General features: G+C 39.3%; 1 protein-coding gene and 1 long non-coding RNA gene across 7 annotated transcripts in view; one reads left to right on the forward strand and one right to left on the reverse strand.

Moving 5' to 3' along the window:
- The window catches only part of Sik3 (Salt-inducible kinase 3), a 59700-nt gene that overhangs the window by 7442 nt on the left and 26731 nt on the right, over positions 1 to 25527 (forward strand). For 2 of the 6 annotated variants that reach the window (XM_022077445.2, XM_022077443.2), the window contains exons 2-7: positions 13656 to 13772; positions 17653 to 17716; positions 20598 to 20759; positions 21750 to 21874; positions 22784 to 22907; positions 24483 to 24574. In XM_022077445.2, coding sequence (XP_021933137.1) covers positions 13656 to 13772; positions 17653 to 17716; positions 20598 to 20759; positions 21750 to 21874; positions 22784 to 22907; positions 24483 to 24574 — 684 coding nt within the window. Of the gene's footprint in view, positions 1 to 1917; positions 2021 to 4960; positions 4982 to 11988; positions 12149 to 13655; positions 13773 to 17652; positions 17717 to 20597; positions 20760 to 21749; positions 21875 to 22783; positions 22908 to 24482; positions 24575 to 25527 lie in introns of those variants that run through there. The other 4 variants (XM_022077446.2, XM_087358569.1, XM_022077447.2 and 1 more) reach the window with 4 other exon arrangements.
- Positions 10307 to 11886, reverse strand: LOC110836348 (uncharacterized). The gene is made up of 3 exons (XR_002545260.2): positions 11814 to 11886; positions 10818 to 10920; positions 10307 to 10666 (listed from the first exon to the last, which is right to left on the reverse strand). It is a non-coding gene; the product is annotated as an uncharacterized LOC110836348 (long non-coding RNA).

The following is a 25527-nucleotide window of genomic DNA, read 5'->3' on the forward strand; positions in this document are numbered from 1 at the left end:
CACTTCCAGATACCCGACTGAGAAAAGAGAGAAGAGATGACGTTCGACTTTTTCTTAACTGTATTAAGCAGTCAACTTCACGTTCGGGCCGTTTTGATTTGCGCCGATTCAGAATAACGCCGATTTTGAAACCAGAAAGTCAAAAAGTGGGAAAAATATTATTTATAACGTTTTGAAATGTGTCTCGTACAGATTCTTATAATAAATCGTAATTCTTACATCGCTGATTTTGAATAAAAATTATAAATGCAGTTATCTCTGCAATTACGTATGTTTCGTTAACGCGAATTTGCTCCAATGAGATCGATGAATCGGTAAAAGCTGTTTGTGAGCACTAATTTAATCTCTGCGGAGATACCGGGGTTATTTTTTACTACGCGATTTTCTGTAGGTCGGCGTCTTACATGAATGCAACTATCGCATAACAGCAGAGATGACTGTACACATCAATCACATGAAAGAATCACAGTCAATCGCTGGGACCAACGAATTAAAATATATTTTTTAAATTCCCTTTATTTTATTTACGTTATTTCAGAGCTTTAAAACTAATGCCATTGTATTACTCGTCAATGTTTGGGTGCTGGAAGCACACGTCATTGACTTCACATTGATTTACATTATAAAAGAGTTTCAATTTACGCCGGTTCGTCAAGGAACGCATCCCCGGCGTAAATCGAGGGCTACCTGTATTCGAATGTTTCTACCGGGAATTAATCAGCCGAGAGAAAAGATCTTACGAACTAAATTGTGTTCGTTGTGTAACAGATTCCGATAGAGGAATGGAATTGCTTGAATCTAGCTTGTCAACAATTAGAAGGGAAGTCTTAACGTGGACGAACAGGTGTCTGCTGGATTAATAGCTTTCATAGACCGTTGAGGAATCACACACTGGGCCAAAGTCTCTAAATGCTGTGATAATCATTGATTAACTTTAAGTATTATTTCTGTGTCATTAGCTTGTTATTTTTCTTTAGTATCTTGAAATATAAATTGAAAATGTCGTGAAAAATGCAACGTAACATTACATTAAAAAAAATATTCTAGTAATTGCGCGTATTTGAATTCCGAAACGAGGAACAATGCATCTTTAAATGTAAAGGAAAATATGTCAAAAACATATCAACACGAATTACAAGGCCTACATAGTTCTCACGTGTGTAAGTAGATGGTGATTTATGAGTTTTTTAGAGTTTAGTCAGATGCTAAGGCAAATCTTTCTCTCTCGTAGAAGAATCAGCTAAATGATCCCGTTTAACTCTCCTTGTTCTTTGTGGGGAATTTCGCGGACACCTCAGTGCCTTCGCCAATCAAATATGCTCGGCACTGTGCCATTCTCTGTGCAAATTTAGGTCCTCGCAGTGACGAACTTAAAGATAGTTAACTAACTTTGTAACAGACTGTAGGGCACAACATCCCAGAAGACCTTCTTTGTCTGTGTACCGACCCATCTTGTTCATGAACGAAGCTGCAGAACAGAATCCGCTTTTACTAAGTTCTCAGCTGAGATACTTATAGAAACATTCAGAAGTCTGTGAAGAATTCGCCACTTGGTGGCTCGTGTGTGAGGGCGCCTGACGTACAGTCATGTAAAGCTCACAGTATTAAACTAATATTTCGGAAAGTATCTCATTCATTCGCATGAAAACGCTAGTCACCTTGACGTAAAACGCCTTAAATCGCAGTCGACTGCCTATTTGCTCTATTGTTTAGTGACAAAATATTTCTGCATTGTCTGTCACGGTCTCCTGGGTTTTAGAGAAACTTGCTGTCTCCATCTTCAGCAGCGTATTTACGCCCGTTCGTGGTTAGGTCTCAAACTGCCGAACCAAAATTACGTTGACACTGCATTTTGAATTTTATCGGGAGGAAGTTACTAGCACTTTCTTGTAAAAGTATGATTTTTTTAATTTTCAGAGTGCTCTGACTATTCTAAAACGACTAGAGCAGATCAACTCAGCAGTGGGGTCGATCCCGGAAATAAAGTCCACTCCTGCTTCGCGTTCAGGTTCAAATTTCGGTAGGGAGACAACTTTTTCATTGCTATCTTTTAAGACAGATGCTGCATTGATGTTCAGGCTACCCCGTGCCATTCCTTCTTCCTTCCCAACACAGTTTCCGGAATGATTCCGCAGTTTGGACGTCGTCACTGAATGACCAGTCAAGAAACAGCAACACGATGTCGGGTCAGAGTTAATTAATGAAATACGCAGGCTTATACAAAGCTGTAGTTGCCATTAGTCGAAGCGTCTCCTTCCTTTTCCTTAACGTAATACAAACATGGCCCTTGGAAAACTTATCCGTCACTCATTTTTCTCAATCGCGTGCTCCCTACTGCCAATTGGATAGCTCCCAGTGTAGGAGTGGTACTCGATGTAACTGAGGAATTCGAAACTTTAATTACTTCTCGTTGCTAATTGTAATTAGTGTTGTGTGTTGAAGTGGACCCAGTCAGTCAACTGGAAGTCGCGGATTGGCTAGGATAAGGAAGGGCTTGATTGATATTCCGAAAGTTGGGTGGATTTTGTTCGTGGCGGACGATCAGTAAGAGAGGAAATTTTGGGTCAAAATGAGGTCTGATATGCGATGGATGCTGAGATCTAAAGAGGAGAAACACATCGAAAACTACGAGCAATGCCGTGAACACTTGGTTTGTGTCGAATGACAGCGTCACTGTCATCGAAGCTTTCGAAACGTCGAATTTCATGAGCATCGGATGGAAGTTGAGATTGGCCACATCTGAACATGTATCGTCTGCCGATTTAGTCAGTAACCGACTGATGCGTGTGAAAATCCGAATTTTCATAGCAAGTTTTTAGCCCGAGTGCGTCGACTTCACTGAAAACCCGAACGAATTGTTTATGAGTTGAAATACAACGTAGGTCATTTCCGGATTGGCTTCTGTACCTAAAGATTGGATTTTATCCACAAGTACTGTGCATGTCATTGCCGAATTTTGTCCAAATTAATTTGCCGATGCTCCAGAGACTCGTCACTCGTCAAGACGCGAGATTTCGGATCTGAAAGGAGACTTTTGCTCATGTTTTCGAAATGTATCTGCGCCACTTTCTTATAGGCCACGTTTGTACACCCCTGTGTCGGAATGTAACTTCATTGTCACAGTAAAATAAAACTTTATTTTTTTCTTTTAATTTTCTGACTGATTAATGAACAGAAACATCTTACGTGCCCCTCACACGAAAGGTTAGGTTAGGTTGAGATAGTAGCGGAAACGTGGAGTTGCATTATCTCCGCGATTAGACTGTTTAAATCGGAACTCCGTCAAAGTTCGACTGAAACGTCGAACTTCGTGTCCGCGGATTACGTCAGTGATTAAAGCAGAAACGTAAGAATTCGGATCTGTTGCTTCTGTTTTAAGTAAAGTACGGATTTTCCGTCAGCATCCGCGAAACAAATGACTACTGATGCCCTCTTAATCGTCAAAAAGATGATTTTATTGGGCTCGTTAATGCGTTTGGAGGAGATTTTGTCTTTTTCGTATATGTTTTATCAGGCGCGTGGCATTGTATCTTCTTAACTTCTTTCTTTCTGTTTTATTCTGCGTCGCATGTAGCCTGATTTATAGGTGTCATATAATTTTTCTTGGAATGTACGTACCAGGAGTCATGGACGCAGGGAATTAGTAAGTCTTAACTAAAGTGATTAGTTTGTTAAGGTGCCGACATGAACAACGTGTTAATGCGCTGTTACGTTGGAGCTCGCCGCCAGTGGATCACTGATACGTGCAGTCACTGCAAGCTTATCTATCGCCTGTCTCAATAGCCTATTTATTAATATTACTGTCGGTGCATGACAGAAAACATTGAAGATATGCAACTTTCATATAAAAATATGTTAAATGACATCGGAGCGAATAGAGTGTTGAATAATTTCTTGCAACACGGACGGAAACAAAATTTTCAGCGCAGTAGGGTTGTGAGTTTTGGTGATTACATGATGAGTCCGCTATTTAGGTCACCAGGAAATGTAATGGTTTAGTTGTCCGGGCGAAATTACCAAGAGCGCACGTAGTCTTGTAACAGACTTCACTGGCAGAGTCTGGACATTTCGTCTCCCGATGTTTCTGCCCCAGGTCAGAACAAAGAATTTCTGCTCCTCGCGGCTTATGTTACGCCGTGAGTCGCTCGTAGGTTTTCTCCGTTATGCAATCACGATGCCTTAAACAGACCACGACTGGTTGTTGGTCCCCTGTCGTTTCAGAATGGTCGTTCATGGTCGTAACACTTCATTCGACCTTTGAAGTCGATTAAGGCCTAACAAATAGACTAAGCAATCTTCCTACTGCAAACTACTACTATTTCTTCCGGGTTGTAGCTCCGTGTAGTCTGGTAGATGGCTGACTTGTCGCTTTTTTTTCCAAAGGGAAGACGAAATGCTGCCACTTTTGTCATCAGGGTATCCGATTTAGCCAAAGCTGTTTATCTAGACATGTAAACTCGTTTTGTTTATGGTATTTTTAGTTTCAAATTCATACGATTTGAAGTTACGTCAGCAGTAGTATTTAACACCTACTGCTGCAAACACTTGTTTATTACAAGTGCATGTTGCAAGCCTGTATGTGCCTCTGACTTCTGAACTTTCGAATGTACATGGTTATCTTCAGTGTCGATAATTTTTTTTCGGAACTCGGCTTATACATTCTGATCAGAAGTGAATTATGCGTGACTTCAGTTTTTTTATGTTGTAGAAATAAAGTGTAATCTACAGGAATTGCATAAGAAGACCGTGTCTACTTCAGAAATCGATTTCACCAAGGAATTCAAAACTTCAGACGGTCATAATACGGAATTTTTACAAAATATCGCCCCATGCCAAGGGACGTCGTACCGGAAACGGGACTTGCTGGAGTATTATATACCACACATGGCGGCGATCTTACAACGTGATCAGTTGGCGGAGAACGGTCTGCATCAGTACTTTTATTCTGACACAGCCGGTGTTATCGGTCAGCTGAATGCTCGTAAGTAACTGCTTTCACTGTCATCTTCAGCAAAAGTAAATCGAAGAAGTGTTAGCCGAATTCCTCCTGCACAACTCGCTTTGTATCTTAAGACGGAGGGCCTCTGTTTCTCGGGTCACCGGCTGCTTGATTCTGAATATTGTATATTCGTTTGAAAGTTTTTAGAATCTTTTAAGTCATGGGGAAATTCTCTGGAACTTCGTAAACAGATGTTACTGTGTATGTTTCGAAGTCATCTTGTAGCAAGACTTCGACTTATCCATTTTATTCCTTGGCGTACACGAAACATCCCTCGGTTCTCATTTCTCGCCGAATTATTTGCCCAGTTCTTAAAGTAGCACCACGAGCTTCGTCACTGTTATGTTGTGTCACGCCGAAGACAAAAGTTTTCTGCACGGGCGAAAGTTTTACAATTTCACCCGGCCCCAGCCCGAAGGTAAATGTGTTACCCGCACTCCACGTAAGCCCGAATTCCTTTTATTCCAGCCCGACTGAAGCCCGACCCATTTGGAATTTGTCTTCACTATCGCATCATCAGTACGAGTTCATTTCAATGCATAAATGCCGGAAATCCTCGAACGAATTATTTAACGTCTGGGGTTATGTTGGTGTCCTCCTCCCCCCCCCCCCCCACACTTTTCTTATGCATCGGCGCACTTGCCTGAACGTATTCCTGCATCTGCCTTAGGGATGAAGTGTAGTTGACCTCTGTCACGACATGTAGGAAGCAGGAGTCGTCGTTTTGTTACTTGGAATAAAATGCACGTAACAAAATATTTATCTTCTTCAAGGCTACAGAGATTGCAGCATTTTTAGATCGAGCCCGCAACATATTTCCGAAAACTGTCATGGCAGAATGCTCAGAAAATGAAATTAAGAGGAATACTTTTGAAATAACAAACAATTATAGGCCTGCTTCGACCAGAAAATGCATTGATCCGTGGACGGAGATGTTTGCAGAAATTAATTTGATTAAAGAAAATCAATACAACTTGAAAGAATCTTCAAGGGAGACAAACACTCTTTTAAGGATTAAAATTTTGGTCAGTCAACAAATTATTGAACAGGCAGTGATTCGTATTTGTGTTGATTATACCGGTTCCGAACCCAGTACGCGTAGCTACAAGGAAGGCATTGTACGACGAAACACAGAACGAAATGCCATTTCGTGACTGCGCGTGTGGAAATTCTCGTCAGCGATGGAGGCGCGTCTTCTGAGACCAGTGGCCCATTGCAGTTACCAGACATGAACTGATTGAACGTACGAGGATTTTGTATCAGCGCCGGAATAACAGGACGTCGTGTAAGGTGGAAGGATGGAACTCACCCGTACCCCAAGAATATTATACGTAATGGGACACCGATGAGACGGGCCTGCTTATAGCTCATGTTCTCAGCCATTTTCCTCGGAAATTGGCGTACTTCGCCAATAAAGGCAAACCGCGTGTATGTTTGTATGCGCCATTCGTCTTCCGTACTTTTCATCTTCCAAAACCTCACACCGGTTTTATGTTTATTTTATTGGGTTTTTTTGGAGGGTCAACTAGAAGAAGTCAAGCGAAGAATCCCCTTTGTGTTTTGTACTGTTCTTCGCTGTTGCCATCCACACGAGTTTCTTACAATGTCAGATTGTATTTTAGCGCCATGTCTCCTTTCAAGGGGTACCATCAGCAATTATACAATTATCACATTTATTTACCCGAGTTTTCCTCCGGGGGCTTCCCCGGTTTCTCCTTGGCATCCTAACAATTACTCCATTCACACACAGAAGAAGGCAATGGCAAACCACTTCTGGATCATCTGCCAAGAACGTATATGAACAGGTCCCAGTCCGAGAAAAGGATGGAAGGATCCTGTTCATATGGACCTGTCCTCAGACAGAACACTAAATAATAATAAGATGAGGTGGTCTAGCGGTTAGAACGCTGGCCTTGTAATCCTGGGGTCTCGGGTTCGATTTCCGGCGGTGCCCGAATTTATAACTTGTGTTGGGCAAGGCCGTGGTCTAGGCAACACGGAGTTTTCCTCCGTGGCATCCCAACAATTACTCCATTCACACACAGAAGAAGGCAATGGCAAACCACTTCTGGATCATCTGCCAAGAACGTATATGAACAGGTCCCAGTCCGAGAAAAGGATGGAAGGATCCTGTTCATATGGACCTGTCGTCAGACAGAACACTAAATAAATAAAAATAAAATTGACAAACGACCACGCACCCAACAGAGTAACACAACAACCAATTATGGGTGTGCAGTGCTTTGGTGATGACACTGTAACTACAGTGCGTAGCAATTAGCGTACTTAATTTAATATTTTAGTCATTAAGTTTTATTATGATTTGAAGTCGAGACGCTAAAGTGGACACTTGCAGATATCTAATAATTACGCGACTTCACATGTGCAAATCGCGTCATTGAAACGGATACCCGCGAGAACACGTTCAACCACGAACCACTTTTGTCGATATCTTTAGAATTTGATAATATAACAGGTTAAAGGCGCGTGAATTTTATTAATGTCATCAAACAAGTTCCAAGGAGTGATATCTGATGGTGGGGAAAATTTAGCCCGAAACATGCCGGAAGGATTTTATGAGTATCGCTGATTAGCTGTCAGCACCGAATTTAAATGTTTGTATTAAATGAAAATCAAGACCAGTGAGGTATGAAAAATAGCTGATAACGCATTTGCCCTCCAAAAATGGATCGATTTTTTTTTTTTTTACATTCCTAGTCGACGGAGAGCGCCTGCAGCTGGCTTTTGGTACGTCGACATGACCCACCCACCAGTCACATGACATCGAAACACGTAGCGGTGACGTACGAAATCTGCATTTTCGTATCGGGCGACTTTGGCCAGGCAGGAGTTTAACTTCGCGTGTTGATCCATCGTTGGCGGCTTTTATGACTTCCTGGGCTTCGAGTTACGTAATGGACCGTTCATCCTTCCCGAAGAATGTGTACTTTGCTGTCTTAGCGTTGGCACGCGACATTTTTACCCTGTGTGTAATTCTCTTAGCTTTCTTCAGATTTCTTAATACCTGGAACACGCTTTCGCGGTGAACCACACGCCCCCACACACAAAGTCACAGTCGCCTTCAGACAAAGTGACCGCAACCCGTCTAGTTTCTCCTCCCAGACACCCATTCAACAAAAGTTCTTTTCTTAAAGGACAAATTGCCGCGTGCCAGTTAACAATCCCAGCTGTGCGTTTCCTTCGCGGATTTTTCTCTCTCCAAACGACGGGCAAGGGATGATTTCTATGCCTCCTCAACACTTCCCTCTTTGGTTGGTTTGCGACCAAATACAGTAAAAATCTTATGGACAGTCCGAAACGTTGAACGTTTGTTCCAAACTGATGTTGGCCTAAGCCGATTTTAAGCCACAGTTGCATTTCTCTTCTCTAGCTGCAAAGCAGAACACGTGAACGTCAACTGAAAAAGTGACAGTGGAACCACGGTTCCGGAGAATTTGACGTAAATTCGTCTATTTATTTTTTATTTGTAGTGTTCTGTCTGACGACAGGTCCATATATTATGAACAGGATCCTTCCAACCTCTTCAGGTTGTCAGGGACCTGCTCATACATATATACATTCTTGGCAGAGATGATCAGAAGTGGTTTGCCATTGCCTTCTTCTGTGTGTGAGTGGAGTAATTGTTGGGATGCCACGGAGAAACCGGGGAAGCCCCCGGAGGAAAAATCCGTGATGCCTAGACCATGGCCTTGCCCAACACAAGTTATAAATTTGAGCACCACCGGGAATTGAACCCGGGACCCCAGGCTTACACGGCCAGCGTTCCAACCGCTAGACCACCTCATCTTATTATTATTTAGTGTTCTGTCTGACGACAGGTCCATATGAACAGGATCCTTCCATCCTTTTCTCGGACTGGGACCTGTTCATATACGTTCTTGGCAGATGATCCAGAAGTGGTTTGCCATTGCCTTCTTCTGTGTGTGAGTGGAGTAATTGTTGGGATGCCACGGAGAAACCGGGGAAGCCCCCGGAGGAAAACTCCGTGTTGCCTAGACCACGGCCTTGCCCAACACAAGTTATAAATTCGGGCACTGCCGGGAATCGAACCCGAGACCCCAGGCTTACAAGGCCAGCGTTCTAACCGCTAGACCACCTCATCTTATTATTATTTAGTGTTCTGTCTGACGACAGGTCCATATGAACAGGATCCTTCCATCCTTTTCTCGGACTGGGACCTGTTCATATACGTTCTTGGCAGATGATCCAGAAGTGGTTTGCCATTGCCTTCTTCTGTGTGTGAATGGAGTAATTGTTGGGATGCCACGGAGGAAAACTCCGTGTTGCCTAGACCACGGCCTTGCCCAACACAAGTTATAAATTTGAGCACCACCGGGAATTGAACCCGGGACCCCAGGCTTACAAGCCCAGCGGTCTAGACCACCGTGGCGGAATAAATACGTCTATACGGAAAGGAAGTTTATATATTGGCTTTATTCTAAATATTTCCTTTATACAGGCTTTACAATTGAGTAAAGTTTGATTAAGACTTTGCTTATTTAACTTGAATTAGTTACGCTTAAGATGGGTCTGTGGTAGTTGAATGTAATGTAACGTTTCCAAGGTAACAACAATTCCGAGTAAACACGGCGTTCCCTAGGTACACTTGTTACAATTTTCGTTACACTTTTTTGCCGAATGACCCTTCCTTATAGACGTATTTACGTCAAAATAAACTTAAGATTTTGTAAGTGAGACTCAGATATCTCTCTAAATTTTTGTGTGTCGCGAACCTTTTCACGAACACCGGGGCCAGCTTTGTACCTTGCAAAAGTTTTGTATTTTATGAAAATGTAATTGGTGCCTGCGATCCTAACCCACTCACTGCCTCGTGTTTGTTGGCGAGCTTACTCATTACTGCGTGGAGTATCCGCGCCTGATTGTCTGCTGGATGTAGAAATCACGACGCAAAACATTTGAATCACAAGTTCGTAGCCTCTGCATTGCACAGATTTCATCCACTTTTTATTCATTGTGTGAATCTCTACTAACGAGCAGAGGCGTATCTGTTAACGATGCATCTCTGAACCAAAAGAAAGCACGTGTTTCGATTTGTTTTTATTCTTCCTACGACCATTCATGAAATATTGGCATTCGAGGTTAAAAGATTAGTTAATATCTTCCCACTTCAGAATAGAGAGACGCTGTGGTGTGTTATTCATAAATTTACTGAAACTTGTCTGCAATATTTTCATTTATTATTAACTGAAATTTATGTGTAAGGCTATCCATATGTTTATTTACAGACGTAAGATATTGTAGGTGCGTCATATTGTGATTTATTTAAATAGTATGTTCCACATGTAAATCGAGTACTCGATACGGAACGTAAAATGATGTTTTAATCTTTTAATTATCTTATATTGTGATTGACGGCCAATTTTAATATATTTTTAATACTATTTATTTACAGACACTTGTTAAAATGTTATATAAATTAATTTCTGAAACCTGTTTAGAAGTTAGTTGGCGCTGTTTTGCGGGCTCGTCCAAATTTGCGCTGATCCAAACTGTCAGCCCGGACATCAAGCACCCTGACGAATTTTTCCGTGGTTTTCCCCACTTCCGCTGTGCGAATACGGAGATGACACCTCGGGATGGTCGGTGAGCGACTCCTCCAAATCGTCGCACCATTCGACCTTTGCACTGCATAACCAGCGTAGTTGAAGTTGTTAATTAACAAGAGATTCATTCAGCAAATACATTTGAAGTACCTTTATCTGAGCGATAACAGTCTATCTCAAGCCTTTAAGAAGGCAGGCTACCTGCCTGCTTCAGCTTTCGACAGGGTACCTACTGGCTTCGTGTCTGTACGTTCCACCATTGCCTGTTTCACGTCGTGATTTCGTTTCATCCGTCACTAGAGGATCTCTGCAGTTGATACAGCGTCGTTCAGTGACCTACGAACGATAATTAACCTCAGTGAAAATGTTATTTGTTGGGCAGTTCAGTGTCCTTTGCTGTCCAGAGGTGCGTGCCTCTCCCACCACTGATCGAGTTACCTCGGCCTGCTCGCTATTAAAAAGGTCCTTGCAACGAGCATTTGGTATGAATGACTTTTCGTAGGAGGCAACTCCACCCGAACCACCAGTAATACCACCACGCGAAATTCTGAGGCAGGAAGGCTGTTAGCTCCAAATACACCAAGAGTTTGCAGCTCAACCTTATCATATTCGAAAATTACAGAAAGCGACGTTGAATTTGAAGGTCTTCCTGGCCTCAACATTTTCGGAATGGATGTTCTACCCATCGGGTCATTGATTGAGCAGTTAGGGAGGCGGAGACTTGTAATATTATTTGTCGATATAAAGAAAATTGTTGTAAACTTAAGGTGCATCGACTTCAGAAGTTTTTCTAGAACCTGAATAGGTTCTCTTTCTGTGAGATTTGAGGTTCTGTGGGCGGTGAGGGTGACGATGATGCTCTGGGCTGTGACACCATGTAGGGGAGACAGAAAAAAAAAGATTCGGATAAACATCTTGTTTCCATCTTCAGGGCTATACGGCGTTACAACCCAGATGAACAACATTGTGATCGATTCTGCCTCTGCTTCAGTATTGTGGTTTAGCATTTCATTTATTTATTTGTCTAAGCGATTCAGTGAAACTAATTTCAAGATTAGTTGGTTCCGGAAGTACACGACGTGGAAATTCGGTTATGACTCCACACGAATACAAAAATGTCTAAATGTGCATTATTCAGACTTTTACACTTTCTTACATCTTGTGTGAACTTGGAATTTCAAGGTGTGTGGCCACAAAAATCAAAATATCACAAAAATTGGATGTTTTACCCAGCGTGTAGATACAGTCGTCCAACATCATTGCAAACTCTCAGTGACTTTTTGACACAAACACAAGATGAAGTGGAAAATGACATTTTCTCTGTTGCGACAGTGGTTACTATAGCGATAATCCAAATAATTAAGGAATTACAAACAAATAGCAAGACAAATGTTGAAATTATTGTGTAGGATTTGAGGTTTTCATGATGATGTGAATGTAGTTGGTGATCTTCTGGGTTGAAGATGGAGCCACTGTCTACCTCTGAAGCATTGACTCACAGCTAAATTGCTGCATAATGCAGTGTTCTACTGTGGCACACTAATGTGTTGCTGCAAGGTTTCAGGTATGCCACGAGTTTTTGTAAGAAATTGCATATTTGCATGTTATGGTTAGGAAAAAAATATCTTAGCTTTTGTATGGTAATTAGAATTTGCTATATACACACTAGTTCATCATCGGTAGTTTTATCCAAGATCTTTAAAGTTGTTTTCACATGCCTGTTTTGTTTGCAGGGCAAATACTTGTGTGTAGATATGTACAGCCACCACGGTGGTCTAGCGGTTAGAACGCTGGCCTTGTAATCCTGGGGTCTCGGGTTAGATTCCCGGCGGTGCCCGAATTTATAACTTGTGTTGGGCAAGGCCGTGGTCTAGGCAACACGGAGTTTTCCTCCGTGGCATCCCAACAATTATTCCATTCACACACAGAAGAAGGCAATGGCAAACCACTTCTGGATCATCTGCCAAGAACGTATATGAACAGGTCCCAGTCCGAGAAAAGGATGGAAGGATCCTGTTCATATGGACCTGTCGTCAGTCAGAACACTAAATAATAATAAGATGAGGTGGTCTAGCGGTTAGAACGCTGGCCTTGTAATCCTGGGGTCTCGGGTTCGATTCCCGGCGGTGCCCGAATTTATAACTTGTGTTGGGCAAGGCCGTGGTCTAGGCAACACGGAGTTTTCCTCCGGGGGCTTCCCAACAATTACTCCATTCACACACAGAAGAAGGCAATGGCAAACCACTTCTGGATCATCTGCCAAGAACGTATATGAACAGGTCCCAGTCCGAGAAAAGGATTGAAGGATCCTGTTCATAATATGTCGCCAACCTCCTGTAAAGGAGATAGCGTAATAAAGAAGAAGATATGTACATATTCATGGCCATGTAGCGTAAAATTTTGTACCCCCTATTCGTGAGACATTTTGTGGCGTGTCTTTAATGAAGTAGGGTGTAGTGCGGGTGAGAAAAGGTTTCAGAACACTGCTGCATCGACCTAGAATATTACCACAACATTTAAAGTTTTATTTGTCTACTTTCTTGAAGATAAACAGTCTCTGCATAAAATATATAATTTGGAAAATGGTACCGATGTTGCTCCTGACCCCAAAGTTCACTCTTCCACCATATTGTTGATGCTGATGATGGTAATGTTAATTATATTTTTAAAAATATAATGTTGTTGTGAGTTATCTAGATGTGTACTCGACTTTGTGCCTAGTTTCGTAAAACTTGGCCTCCAAGTAGTACAAAAGTTGTTAATAGAAACATACAGAAACCTAAGGTAGGTTGGATGTTTATGGACATTTAGCTTGTGTATTATTATAATTATAAGTAATTAAATGTTATGAAGTTTTGTGTGTGTTGCCAGTTGGCATTGATGTATGAAGTACATAACACAATTGGAAATGATAGGATGATTGCAAATGTAGACTAGGTAAGCATATGGAAGGACTACCTTAAATGAGAAACTTTCTTTATGTAGAAGCTTTTTATTAACTGGAATGTTTTGAGATGAGGTCCGAATGTTAATGTATTATTTCATTCTTAATTTTTCACTCTTGTTTTCAGGTTGCAGTAAAGATTATAGATAAAACGAAACTAGATGAAGAAAATTTAAAAAAAATATTCCGAGAAATTCAAATAATGACAAAACTCCGTCATCCGCACATCATAAGACTGTATCAGGTAAGAATCGACTGACTCCAATTAAGCATATTTATTTTTGATTCATAATTTTTTATATTTGTATAAAATCTAAATTAGAAAGATATTTTCTTTAATCTCGATCATTAGAACAGGTAAACAAATGTGTTGTCAGGTACTTGCTAGATGAATTTTGTTGAAATGATGTCATAAATACACACAGTCATTGTCAGGAGGTAGTTAATTGTTAATTGCTTCAGTCACATACTCTTTTTCTGTATTGATTAAATTGTATTGCATCATAATTCAAATTTGTGATTGAAGTTAACATTGCTGGTTTGGGAATAGAAACATTTATGTCGTTCCCTGGAGGGAAATTTTAAGACAGCATAAAAGATGTGTGCGAGTATTGTTCCCACAGTCGCCACCACCATTTCCACTATTAACGCCACTACCATGACCACCACTGTTACTGCCAGTACTACTGCTATTACTTCGACAACAGGAAAACTTTTCAGTTTCCATCACTTCAGATGGTGGTCAAAGCCATGTTTTAGTACAAGAGTTTTAGGAACAATTGATAAAGCCTAATTTTCTAGTGCTCAGGTTTCAGTCCTGTAAATATATATAGTAGTTATAGTTTACAAGCCAAGCGTAATAAACTGCTCAACTCATGGGTTAGCAATCTGGTGTCGTGCACAGATTTCTTTTATTGCTTGTAATTGTAAATATATTGCAGATTGTTATGGTTATTGTTGTTGTTATTAATATTCATGTTACTGCAGTTGCAGTTAAATGCATTGGTCTAGGCCACTCAAACAAACATGGGGATTGTGGGTTCAAATCTCACTCGAGCCTTAGTGGTCCTCATCTTTCTGTGTTGCGCTGTCCTTTGTTCGTAGAGGCCTTATGGCAGGCTGACCCTCCACCCACGGAGTTCTACCAACTGTTGAAAGGTTTGAAAAGCTGGTATAAAATTCTACAGACAGTCCAAGGCTCATAGTTGGCTATAGCACTATGTAGTAGTAGTAGCAGTATTTTATATTTTGGAAGAATGTATTACTTAAGTACAAATTCTGTCTACATTATGTGAGATTTGAGATTCTCATGGCTGCCACTGGTTAGTGCAAATGGGGGAGCATACTCCCTCCATATTTAACCCTGTAGATGGAAGTAGTATGCACCTCCAAAACATTGGTATCTGCCTGTAAATCCACATGGTGTTAATGCTCATAAGGTCAGTATCAACATCTGTCAATGGTATATTTGTCCAGATTTAACTTTAAAAAAAATTGTAGAGCTTTGAATAATATTTCATATTTAATTAACAGTTATGTTTCTGATCTATCTTCAATCAAAATTCCATGCTTCTGTCTCAGTTGGTTCTTTAGTTGTCACTGTAAAATATAGAATTTAACAAGAATTTATCATGGCTGTCAGGTTGTTTTCATTGAACAAGAAGTAATATCAATGAAATTAGCAAATTTTTGCAACATCTGTTACAATATATCATTTGAGGACTATGTGTTGAGTAGTTCTGAAGTCATTACCATGTCACAAGTTCCTGTGTCTGCCATTTTGTTATTACTGATAGCTGGAAGTTGAAAACTACATGCTTTCAGCAGTCTATAGTGACATTGTATTGATATTAAATCCTCTGAAAATTAAATGTTTTAGAAGCTGATAGGGGCACACACACACACACAATGTGCCATAAGTCTATACTATTTTTTTTACATAACAAAGAAAGTAGGCTTATTTTGTAAATGAAAAATCTTTGTCCCAATAATCTAAAAGAAGCCTCTGCTAGAACAGTTTATATACAAGTCCGATGGTGTCATCCCTTATTGATAGCTGTAGATCTTCGCCGAGAGTTGTGACAAGGTAACGAAGTTCGTGAAACGCGCTAAGGCAGACATCTTTGTAGACATGTCATGCACGCAGTGAAAGGTGTCCATAGGCAGCTTCATATTTTCTTGTTGTTTAATTTCTGTAATTGAGTACTTCAGCGGATTGCTGGCTGGCATCGTTTGTGGGTAGAAGTAGGGCGATGCCCTTGTTAGTCACATGTTCTAAAGTCTGCTTTTGTGTGTTTTTTGATTTTTTGTTTTAAGGGTAAAACAGAAATCTCAAATTGATAGATCATATGCTCATATTTTATGGCAAGTTTTTAAATTTTTCTTGGAGTTAGTGAGCCTTGTTCACTTGGACACTGGGACCGTGGGTTTGAATCCCACTGAAGGCATGTTTGTTTGCCCGTGTGTTTCTGTGTTGTGATGTCCCGTAAAAGTAGAGGCCTTGCAACGGGCTGATCACTCGTCCAAGGAGTCCTACCAAATGTCTAAATAGTTCAAGTAACCTCCCATGTGGGAGGAGGCCAAGGCCCGTCAAGGGCTGTAAAGCCACAGAGCCAAGACTTGGATGTTTGAACTTATTTGGCTGCAGATTTTCTTCAGAACTGTGTTTTATTCTCCATATTTCCCCTAAATTTTATTTTTGTTTAATGTTTTTGGGATACTGTGACGGTACTCTCCAACAAACCGTTGCATTGTGTCTCTGCAGTGTGAATAGTCAATTGTGTGTTCAGTTTCATTTGAAACGTTTATCTATGCTATTTACTGTTAAGGTTTAAGTGAATGCAAGACCTTTGACTTTTTTTTAACACTTCTTAACCTTATAAATATCATTGTTTGTATCAGTGGAAAGGAAGATCTCAGATAATATAGTCTTCATGCAAGAAGGAATTTTGTCATATAACCGTATTCTCAACTCGGATGTCATGCGTGTTTACGATATTTCTGTCACCATCAGTAAATTTTTTTCAGGTAATGTTGGACTCGGGTAGCTTCAGTAGGAATGTCTCCTTTCTCTCTGTTTTAACATTTGTTTCTTACTTTTAATGTGCGAAAAGTTTCTTGTGAACATGGTAATGAACCTTCAGGCTTTATAAAAGGCAGAGAATTTCTTGACTAATGGAGCTTCAAGATAAGGGCTGTACTCCATGGAGTTAGTTTAAAGTCTTTAAAGCAAAGAGTTTGTATTTAATTGCTAACTATATGTAAATATAGTATATAACTTTTTTTAAGTTAAAAGATTTTAGGAATTAAACTCGGTAAGAATTATTTCCCACTGTATCGGGTAAAAGAATTAGGTAAAGCCATGTTGTGACTAGTGAAAGGATGGATAGGTCAGTGGAGATGGAGCAGTCTGTATCTGTGAGATTTAAGAAGGAGAGACTTTGATATTTTATCAAGTAGCGTAGCCAATGTCAAGGAGAGATTCATCTGTGAGCACATTTATATCCAGCTTCAAAACTTCAACTATTGGTATCTGATATGCAGTATTAGATCTTTTTAAAAGAAAATTACTGCCCTTTTGATTATGGTTAGTCTGGACTGCATGTGTTGGTGGATGAAGTAGCTTGTATCATTAGATGCCCAGTTTATAACATGAAGACCAGACAGTTCATGATAAAAGTGATTCTGCAGTGTATCCTTTGAAATTCTGAAGTGTCCCTCTGTTGGCCATCATTTTGCTGATGTTCCTCATTCATCTGTCATTATCCATGGAGCAAACAGCAGTGAACAATAGGACTGTTTATCCCAACCTCAATTCTTGGTTGAGGGATTTACTTCAAAACAGGCATTGGATGGTGCCACAAAATGGAGTTTCTTATTGTGGTTGCCTTATATACATATTGATTTATCTTTAATCATCAGTTGAGGTTTTCATGGCAGTGAAAGTGTTCAGTCATTGTCTTCTGGGTTTCTGACACCGTATAACCTTGTAGGTCATTACCAAAGTTTTGGAGGAACATGGTAACCACCTACGAGACTACGCGGTGTCACAACCCAGAAGACTGTGATTTGAACAATTTTGTTTTTCTGAGTTACTGTTTAATATTCTTTTCCTCTTTGCCCAGGTAATGGAAACTGAAAAGATGATATATCTAGTAACAGAGTATGCAAGTGGAGGTGAGATTTTTGGTAAGTTTTAGTTTTAAATGTTGATAAGTGAACAACTTGGAAATAAATATGGTGCAACTAGCTTAAAATGGATCCTGAAGAACACAGTGATCTCCCACTTTTAAATGATTTTCCAATGGCCTATTCAGTGATAGTTGTGCTTATTAGTTACATTGAGTCTGTGAGATGCATATTTAATTACTTACAATATTCAAGAGGATTTTTCATTATTGTTTTATAAATACTCTTTTTATTCTTATCAGTGCTTTGAATATTTTAGATGGAAGCACCCTGTTTAGAAATACTGTGTACCAATTCATAAGATACAGTATGTCAGGAATTCTCGTTTGTTGAAAACATTTATTGCAATTAGAAGATGCCTATCTTCTGGGTTGTAGGGCCATGTAGTCTGGTAGAAGTGAATCAATATTTCAGAGGTCCTTGCTGCCTCTGTCATCAGAGTGGTGAGTAAAGACCTCTGAAATGTTGGTTAACTTTTACCAGACTACATACAACCAAGGAGACAGTCATCTTCATACTCACAGCCGTGAGAACCTCAAATCCTATTTTGTTGCAATTGCTTGTATGCTTCTTATGTCTTTGTTTGTCACTTTGGATCTGTGAGACCCAGACGTAATGTTAAACAGACGCTAAATGAAGTTAGTGCCGTTGTCAGAGTTTGTGTGAGTTGTTTACTGCTTACCTGAAGTCTCTCTGCTTGTCGATGGGAGTGACCTGGGTTGTGGTACTGTTTGGTATTCTAGGTGATCACAAGCATTTCAGAGAAATGTATTTTCCTCCGCCTTCCTCTGAAATGTTGGTAACCACCTGCAAGACTGCATGGTTTTACAACACAGAAAACTACCATTGACATCTTCACTGCTGTGAGAACCTCAGATCTCAGATTATTTGTGTTTTTTAAAAATAAAAGTAGAATATGGGTCTGTGAGACTGTGAATTTTTTTGTTATGGGTAAGACGATGCTCACTTAGGATGATTTCCACGTCATCTGGCCGTTCTTCAAGCAGACTGCATGTGTCATGATCACTGCTTCTGCTCTAAGGGAGTCATCATTTGGTACTCTGTTTTTATTTGAAATATGGATTTAATAATTTGAGGGCATTCTCTTAGTATGTATTACACATTGGGTAAGTTGTATATTTCCATTCTAGCCAACAGAAACCTCTCAACAGTACTTTGCTACCATTTTGTATCACTGCAGCTGTTGACATACATGAGCAGTTGGATTGAGCATAAATAATGTATGAAGGTCTAATGCTGATTATGTTCGTTCCCTTCATTTGTCATGTGCTGTTGCCTGCTAGGTATAGAGATGAAAATCTTTTACAGTGGTGACAATTTGGATTATGACACCATGTAGTCTGTTACAGTGTTACCCAGGCTTTGGAGTAGCACACTGCCTTAATCTTCAGGGTCTAAGTTGCCCTGAGGACGGAGGCAGTAGCTTCTTTTGAAAAGTTAGTAACCATTTACAAGACTTCACTGCTGGGTAAACAAGAACCATAATCCATAAATGTTTCTTGCATGAGGATTACTTAGCAGTTACAGTTAACTCCACGTTTAAATTTTAAAGAATTAATAAAAACAAAATACATTTGTTTTCTGTACAAGGCATGGCAGATAAGTTCCTGGAATGCTTCTATAAAAGCTATATTCAGTTACTTACAATCTAATGGTTGCTGTCACCTTTGAAGTAATCTCCGTGCGCACCAGTGCACTTATTGAGTCAGTGTTAGCACTAATCAAAACATTTCTGGAACTCCTAATCTGGATGATTGTCGCATGCCCCTGAATGTCAGTAGTGTCTGAAAATCTGTGGTTCTTCAAAGTGGACTTTAGTTTTTGGAATAGCCAGTACTGAACACGAGGCCAAAGTTGGCAAATATGGTGGGTAGTCCGATTTCAGTATCGATTCTTTAGAGAGTGAGCTTGTTGTGAGCAGGTTATTTTTGTAGCAGAGATTTTCAAATTGTAAATATTGCTCAATTTGTGTAATTTATACATGCTTTTCTGCAAGTTACCTTTAATTTTCTTTCAGTACAAATCATTGTAAAATTTCCAGTATTTTGTGTGCCTTTTAGTTTTTTTTTTTAATGACTACTACAGTATTTATTTTATTCTCTTTTACATTCTTACGCTATTCCATGCTGTTTGCCGTTACACTGTCCAGATCTAAGTCCGTTAGAGTTAGCTATCTATGTATTAGATGTTAATTACTTTCAATATAAGTTTATATACACTTTCTCCTTTCTCACGTCTTCCACACAGCACAGACTAACTATGTGTTATCATCCTAATAATATAAATTTCCTGATTTAGTACCGTGACAAGAGGTGGTTGGTGGTGGTGGTGGTGGTGTCAGTAGTAGTAGTAGTAGTAGCAGCAGCAGCAGCATTGGCAGTAATAATAATGATAATAGTAGTAAGTGTCATGACAGCCAGTCACTTGAAGACAGGATCAGAGTCAGCTCTCAAAACATCGTGTTTTTCAGATATAAAGGTAAAAAGTATAGCTGTCCCACTATGTGCCATGTAGGCACTTGGGGGGAGTGGAGGTATAGCTCCTACTCATTCTTGACCTCGGTACTAGGTGGGTGGGCCCCAGATATACTTCAGATAATGTATAATGTCCAGCATAGCATTCCTTTAAAGATATATGAATCCTGTCTGATATCAATATATGTCATATGTGTGTTTATATGGCAAAAATGTAACATTGTGTCTGTTTTATCTCCAGTTTGTGCTGTATTTATTTTCTTCTCCTTTCATGTTTTTTATGTTTTCTATGCTTTTTTTCTTTCTTTCCAAATAGAGGTCATGTTATCTGTAATTGGAGTTTACGTCTGTGCCATTATCTAACATGAGTAAGTTTTATGTTGCAGATCACCTAGTAGAAAATGGACGAATGAGTGAGGTGGAAGCCCGCCGAATATTCCACCAGATTGTGGCAGCTGTGAATTATTGTCATAAACGAAATGTGGTCCACAGAGATCTCAAGGCTGAGAATCTGCTACTTGACTCCAAGATGGACATAAAGTTGGCAGGTGAATATAAGAATGAATTGTTTTTATCTTTGTATTTGTGGATCTGTCTTTGAACTGAATATTCTTTGAAAGAATTTAGTTGCAGGGTTAATATTTTTCACGTTTAATTACAGGAACATTTTTTCATTATGGAATTATAACTTGAATCATTCCTAGGCCTGTTTAAGCCATTTTGTGTCATGGCCTGTCTTACAATGGTGGATACACAATAAAGAGAGTGTTCTAATGTTGTATTATGTTAGGCTGGGTAATGGTAGGTTTGGTTAGGTTTTTTATTTGGTTGTGTTGGGTAATGCTGGTGTGGGTTATGTGAAAAATTAAGGTGATTGGGTGGATGAAGGTTAGATAAGGTTGGGTTAGGTTAGGTTAGGTGTGTTCAGGTTATGTTAGTTGCTCCTGGGGTTGCATTGGAGATGCTCCAGTTTGTGGCTTGGGATTCCACAGGGATGTGCACCAGGAGTACTCTTTTTGGATACTCCATCAATTTTCCCCTGCTAAAGTGCTTCGTCTTCTTAACCACCCTTCTAAGAACCTTGAGAATAAAGCAGAGTACTTATGTTCAGCCAGACTATGTGTGATATGGCATTTTGGAATATTAAAACAGCTTTTAAGAAAGAATTATGAGAAATGTAGCGGCAGTCCGCATAAATTTGAAATGTCTTAAAAGGAGGGGAAGGAGGAAGAAGCAGAATAAGTGTAGTTCACTATCTGTCATGTTGGACAATTCATAAAATTTGAAGAGGGCATTTTCAAATCAAAATATTTAAGGTGGTCTCGGAAACCAGAGTTACTGGACGATGCGTATGTCGGCTTGAGGTATATGTGTTATTGGGATTGTTGGCATCTGTTCTGGTTTCAAGACTACCACACCAGGCTCAATTATGGCGGCAACATATATCACATCCTGATATTGTATATATATTTGCCTGTTGAATGACGCTAATGTTTGTTACTTGTGGAAGAATTTTAAGTTACTGAATATCATTACAGATTTTGGGTTCAGCAACCACTACCAACCTGGACAGATGCTGTCAACGTGGTGTGGGAGCCCACCATATGCAGCTCCGGAGCTCTTTGAGGGCAGAGAGTATGATGGTCCGAAGACAGACATTTGGGTATGTTCTATTTATCCCCCTCCCCGAGTGCTCTAGACCTATGCCAGATGAAGAAGAATGACAATGTGAACCTTTGTGCAGTCCTCAGTGGCAGACGTCTTTTGTTCTAATCTCTTGTTTGCAGTTAGATTTATTATATTCAACTTTCGGATTTGATCTAATGCAAAAAAGAATTAATTTTAAGAATTATGATTTTGTGAAGGGGTAGGTAAATGAATAATGACAAAAGGGTCTCTTATATGCAATTTATAATACTACTATTTCTATGTCAGGTGGAATGCTTGAAGACTTTTAAGTTTAGTTTCAGGAAAGATTCCTTCTATTTCATCTGTACCCAGAGCCTAATATTGTGTTTGCCTGTAGTTTTTAGCAGGGTGTCTTGTCCATAACCATTTTTAATTTCATACATCTTTGTTTAACTTACTAATGACAGTAGGAAGGGCTGGAGGGAGGACTTTTACAAGTACAGAACACATACACACATGCACATGTGTGCTTATATATTTTTCTACTGCATGAAAATTAAATTCATCAGAATAAACTGTTGTGTAGTTTTCTTCCAAACATATTTTAAGCAAGAATCAGCTGAAAAGAAATCGTTTATACTTGTCAGTCTTGAACTCATATTAATGAAAAATGATGGGATAACATTTACTAAAACTTCAGAAATTTTGTTGAATCCTTAAAAGTTGTTGGATTTAACCAGGAGATAAAATGTACCAAATATTGAGATATTTTGGGTGAATACTTTAATAGATAAGGTGGTCCTAAGTTTAATGAGTCACACATTTTCAAATGCAAAGCTCTTCTGACATTTCTGTAGCTTTTGAACTGCTAGAAATATAAGTGGACTGAAACTGGTGTCAGTTCGGCATTGCTGGTGTTAAGTGAAACAATTGCTTGTTTCAGAGTATGGGTGTGGTTCTGTATGTATTAGTTTGTGGAGCTCTTCCATTTGATGGTACAACATTACATTCATTGCGCACAAGAGTGATCTCAGGAAAATTTCGTATACCCTTCTTCATGTCCGCAGGTGAGTAGACATGTCACCAGTTTATGAATTACAGACTTCAGATTTGTGTACTGTTTTCTGGGGTTGTGCTGAAGAATAAGATGAGCTAAAGATAGCTCAGTTGTTTGGTCAGTACGAAGCTAACTAGATGCTGGCTGGTACTTGTCCATCTATAACATCTATATTGAAATATTATGTTTAAAGAAACAGATTGAAGGATAGTTTTTGGTCATTTTTAGAAAAAATTACAGTCAGTTGTGCTGGATAAGCTGGGAAAATTACTTGAGAAGGTGATTATGTTCAGGGAACTGGAACGTATTGTTTAGGAAATGGTCACAGCATATTTGAAGGTACTCTTACGGTGTTTGTATGGAAGGATTGAGGATAATAATCAATCAATTCTTTCAAGGCTAAAACTAGGTACCTCCTGAATACCAGAAATGTTACTATTTGAGCTAATATGTTTTGGCTGAAAATTAGACCTCCTGTTAACTCTAGTGTGGCAGTGAATCATTCATCACTGGCGCAGAATCCTTACACCAAGAACCTCGTCATTCCAATGGCAGACTTGTGGTAATCAAGAGTTACTCTTTAATAAATTCTTCTCGGGCTACCAGCTGTGTAAGGTAGCTTAATGAAGAAAACGCCAGTGTTTTGAGAACCATCTTTGTCCTCATCATCAGTGTACTGTAGTTGTAGATCCAGCCCGTGCTCTGTGTCTACTTGATCAAATTCCGTGTTTACTTGATCAAATTCCGTGTTATTGGCTAACGTGCAGCCGGTAACACGGAACTGGGTCACGTAGACACAGAGCACAGACAGGATCTCTTATTACACAGTACCCTGAGTTTGAGGACAAAGATGGTTCTCAAAACGTTGGTATTTTCTTCATTGAGCCACCTTACACGGCCGGTAGCCAGAGAAGAATTGTTGTGAAAGCTTCAGATCATACAGAGTTACTCTAGTGTGTTGACTGTCTTGAGTCCATATGTGCGGAATCCTCCATTCACAGTTTGTCATTCTTGGGAGAGACAACTTCTTAGTATCAAGTACAGTGAGAGGTTGCCTTTCTCTGATATGACTTACAAAATTAATTTTACTGGACAGTGTATACATTTTCTATTGACTTCTGTTTTATATTATTTATTCAGAGGTTTCTTGAGCATTCACATGAGGATGTTTTTTCTGTTAATTACTTTTTTATCACAGGAGATATGGCTTTTCTCCTAAATTAGTAATTGTGAGGAAGTGAGAAGCTACAGAAGTCTCACTGAATTTTATCTGTTTTGAGTTATGCATTGCTTTTGTGGGAAGAAAATAGTTTCATAGTTCTACTTCAGTTTATTGTTAGACTCATGGGGTATTGACTTTTAAATCCATCTTCTGCATTACTTCAAAACAATTCTCTTAGATTGTCATAAGGAGATTCCAAAAGAGAGAAAAGCTATCTTCATTGCGGTATTCTGCAAACAGTTTAACAAATTTAGGTAACAAAGGTTTGTCAGTATTTATTTTTTGAATGGATTAAGTAAGTTACCCATATTAGAAATAAATTTTACCAGTTTTGTACCAAACAGGAGATATATTATGTTGCAGACTGTGAACATCTTATAAGGCACATGTTGGTTGTGGACCCAGAGCGAAGACTAGGTATTAAGCAAATATTACACCATCGTTGGATGTTGCAGGTATGAATTTAATTGCTTTACTTTGCACTTACAATGAAGCATGGATTTTTTTATTTTAGTCCTAGGAGAATATGTATAAAAATTATGTTAACTCTGCAACTAGTTTTAGATTTTCCACCAGTTACGGTTTTGAAAACACATTTTCCACCCATGATACAATATAACATGCATATTGCTTACATTTCACCTTGAAAATCTGAGTTCTTATCAGAAAAATTGTTTTGATGGTGTTAGTTTTTGCATGTTATCACTGATTAGAACCAGTGTCAGTATCTCCATAGCCAGCTTAGAGTTTCAGAATTGACTAATCTTCATCATACTGCAGTATTAACCTTTTTTTGTGTGACATATAAATTCCTGAGTTATGTGTGCACATATGGACTTAATTGGCATTTAAATGGATTTAAAGTGCTGGATGTTATAAAGTATTTATTGCATTTTTTAAGCTGGAAACTCAAAATAAAAATTCTGTTATTGATTATGAATGCATTTACCTGTATATGAAGTTTCATAATAATCATTATTTAAAAACACACTAAGTTTACATTTATTTTCAGTTATTTAGATTATTTTCACATGTTTTAATTTCTTATTCTCTAATTTAACCTCACACTGCAGATTCAGAGTGGCAAAAAATCTTGGAGTTAACTGTACTTCACTTTGAATTGCTGTGTTTATTTGTTCATTGATCACATCCACGTTTCCGAGCTGAATGAATACAATCTATATTTGTCACTGGGTTCTGAATATAAAACTTATATCAACGACAGGAAATCAGAAAAGTAAAAATGATATAAGGCATACAGTTCCATACCTGGAATAAACCCCTTAAGCAGACACATCGCATGAATGAGTAAGCTATATGAAAATATTAGTGACTCAGTCTGCTTGAGATGGTGTCAGGAGCCAGCAGTAAATTTCTTTTCAATCGGAGGTTTCGTCTGTGTCATAGC

This window comes from Zootermopsis nevadensis, unplaced genomic scaffold (assembly GCF_977971745.1).
Source record: "Zootermopsis nevadensis isolate Lab colony 2312 unplaced genomic scaffold, Znev_1.0 Znev_ptg000030l, whole genome shotgun sequence".
NCBI classification, from domain to species: Eukaryota; Metazoa; Arthropoda; class Insecta; order Blattodea; family Termopsidae; genus Zootermopsis; species Zootermopsis nevadensis.